This window comes from Octopus bimaculoides, chromosome 2 (genome assembly GCF_001194135.2).
Source record: "Octopus bimaculoides isolate UCB-OBI-ISO-001 chromosome 2, ASM119413v2, whole genome shotgun sequence".
NCBI classification, from domain to species: domain Eukaryota; kingdom Metazoa; phylum Mollusca; class Cephalopoda; order Octopoda; family Octopodidae; genus Octopus; species Octopus bimaculoides.
Genome location: NC_068982.1, coordinates 19,884,652 through 19,886,560, shown reverse-complemented (window position 1 = coordinate 19,886,560; position 1,909 = coordinate 19,884,652). Strand labels below are relative to the sequence as shown.

At 36.7% G+C, this 1,909-nt stretch overlaps 1 protein-coding gene across 1 annotated transcript in view; it reads right to left on the bottom strand.

Annotated features, from left to right (window-relative positions):
- LOC106877341 (serine protease 30) overlaps window positions 1-1,909 on the bottom strand; it is a 39,028-nt gene that overhangs the window by 26,620 nt on the left and 10,499 nt on the right. Inside the window, exon 2 of the mRNA XM_014926218.2 lies at window positions 790-961. Coding sequence (XP_014781704.2) covers window positions 790-961 — 172 coding nt within the window. The remainder of the gene's footprint in view (window positions 1-789; window positions 962-1,909) is intronic.

Below are 1,909 nucleotides of genomic sequence, written 5' to 3'. Positions count from 1 at the left end.
TATATATATATATATATATATATATATATATATATATATATGCAAGTACATACATAATACTTATTTACGTACATACACTCATACACGCGTACACACATACATACATACATACATACATTCATACATACATACATACATACTTCCGTACACACAGACATATCAAAAGTAGATAGACATCTCTTATTATGCTGTTTGTCTGTGCGGACACAACCTGGTGCTTCAAACTTGTTAATGTTTTATGCACAAGCTATGTCTACTAAATGCTTGATTGAGTATCTAAGCGCAACAAATGACATTATTTTGCTTATGGAAATGAATATTTTAAAATTATTGTCTCTTGAGATAACTCTGTGTGAGAGTGCATGTGTGTGTGCGTATGTGTGTGAGTGTGTGTGCGTGCGAGCGCGTATGATTGTCATTATGTCCAACATAATGTGGACACTTTAGTAAAACACGAAGTTCTGCAGTATTCGCCTTGAGCGGTCTTTTCGTATAGACGCGTGGTGCATAATAGCAAAGACAACGAATCGCAGCGGACGAAAATCGTCTGGCATGGGAACGTCTACTACGATATATGTCTGTGTTTTTATGCACAATGCGTCTATATGAGAGAACTTCCCAAGGCGGATGCCGCAGTATTCAGTGTTCTAACAAAACATCCTCGTTAAGCTGACTATAAAGACTGGCTTTTGGCATTAATTCTGCTTCCGTTGCTTATATTTATATATGATCGTGTTTTCGGTATTATAACAAAACTATGAATATATAAATTATTATTAATCTACTCACCCATACACGCAATGCGCTGCAGTAAGGATCCAACTTGGGTGAACGAGTACTCCACCACATCGATGCGCTGGTGGATCGGTAAGTACCTGCAAGGAAACCTGCCAGGGCCAAGTTCCTTCTGCTGCTTGGCCTCCACCGATTATGAAAGGGCTTATTGAATAACCACAGGAACCTAGATGTGAAAATTAGAAAGCGTGTTTTAAAAACCTTTTTAAAATTTTCAAAGGGATATTTTTTTTTAATTATTAAATCGTATCAGCCATTGGACTGCCGTGATTCTGAGGCACCACTTTAAAGGGTTTTTTAGTCGAACGAATCAACCCCAGTATTTAAAGCGGTTTTAAAACTCGGTACTCATTCTTAGTTGAACAGCTACGTTATGAGGATGTTAACAAACTAACACCGGTTGTCAACAGTGGGGTGGGGCAAACATAAATAATAAAGACACATACATATAGATACATACATATACACACACATTTATATATACACACACATACACACATATATATATATATATATGTATATATATATGTCAATATATATACATATATACATGTGTGAGTGTGTGTGTGTGTGTGTATTGTTGTGTGCGTTTGTCTCTTCTTACTACTTGACAACCTGTGTTGGTGTACTAAATTCTCTCGTAACTTAGATTTCGGCAAGAGACCGATAGAATAAATGTCGGGCTTAAAATATATAAGAAGCCCTGCGGTCGATTCAGTCGACTAAAATTTCTTGAAGGTCGCAATATAACTGTCTAATGACTGAAACAAGTAAAATATATATATCGTTTAAATTTATTTACGGGAAACATTTCTTCCTTTCTATCCATCACTTTGCCCTCCGCCCCACCAAATACACACAGAAATACCCACCAACACCGGTGAAAAGATATAGACATCACTCTGGTGAACATCCATTAATGTTAATATCGCCTGAAGAAATGAATCCATGAAGATGATTTACCCGATGCCCACAGATACTACGGACTACACTGTAATCATACTAGGAATACGGACTGTGATCTTAACAGATATGTGATCTGTGGAAACGCGCATAGCGGTGCATTAAATATCTGTAAATTCCATCCAAGAATTATTGTCTTATGTGTATATAT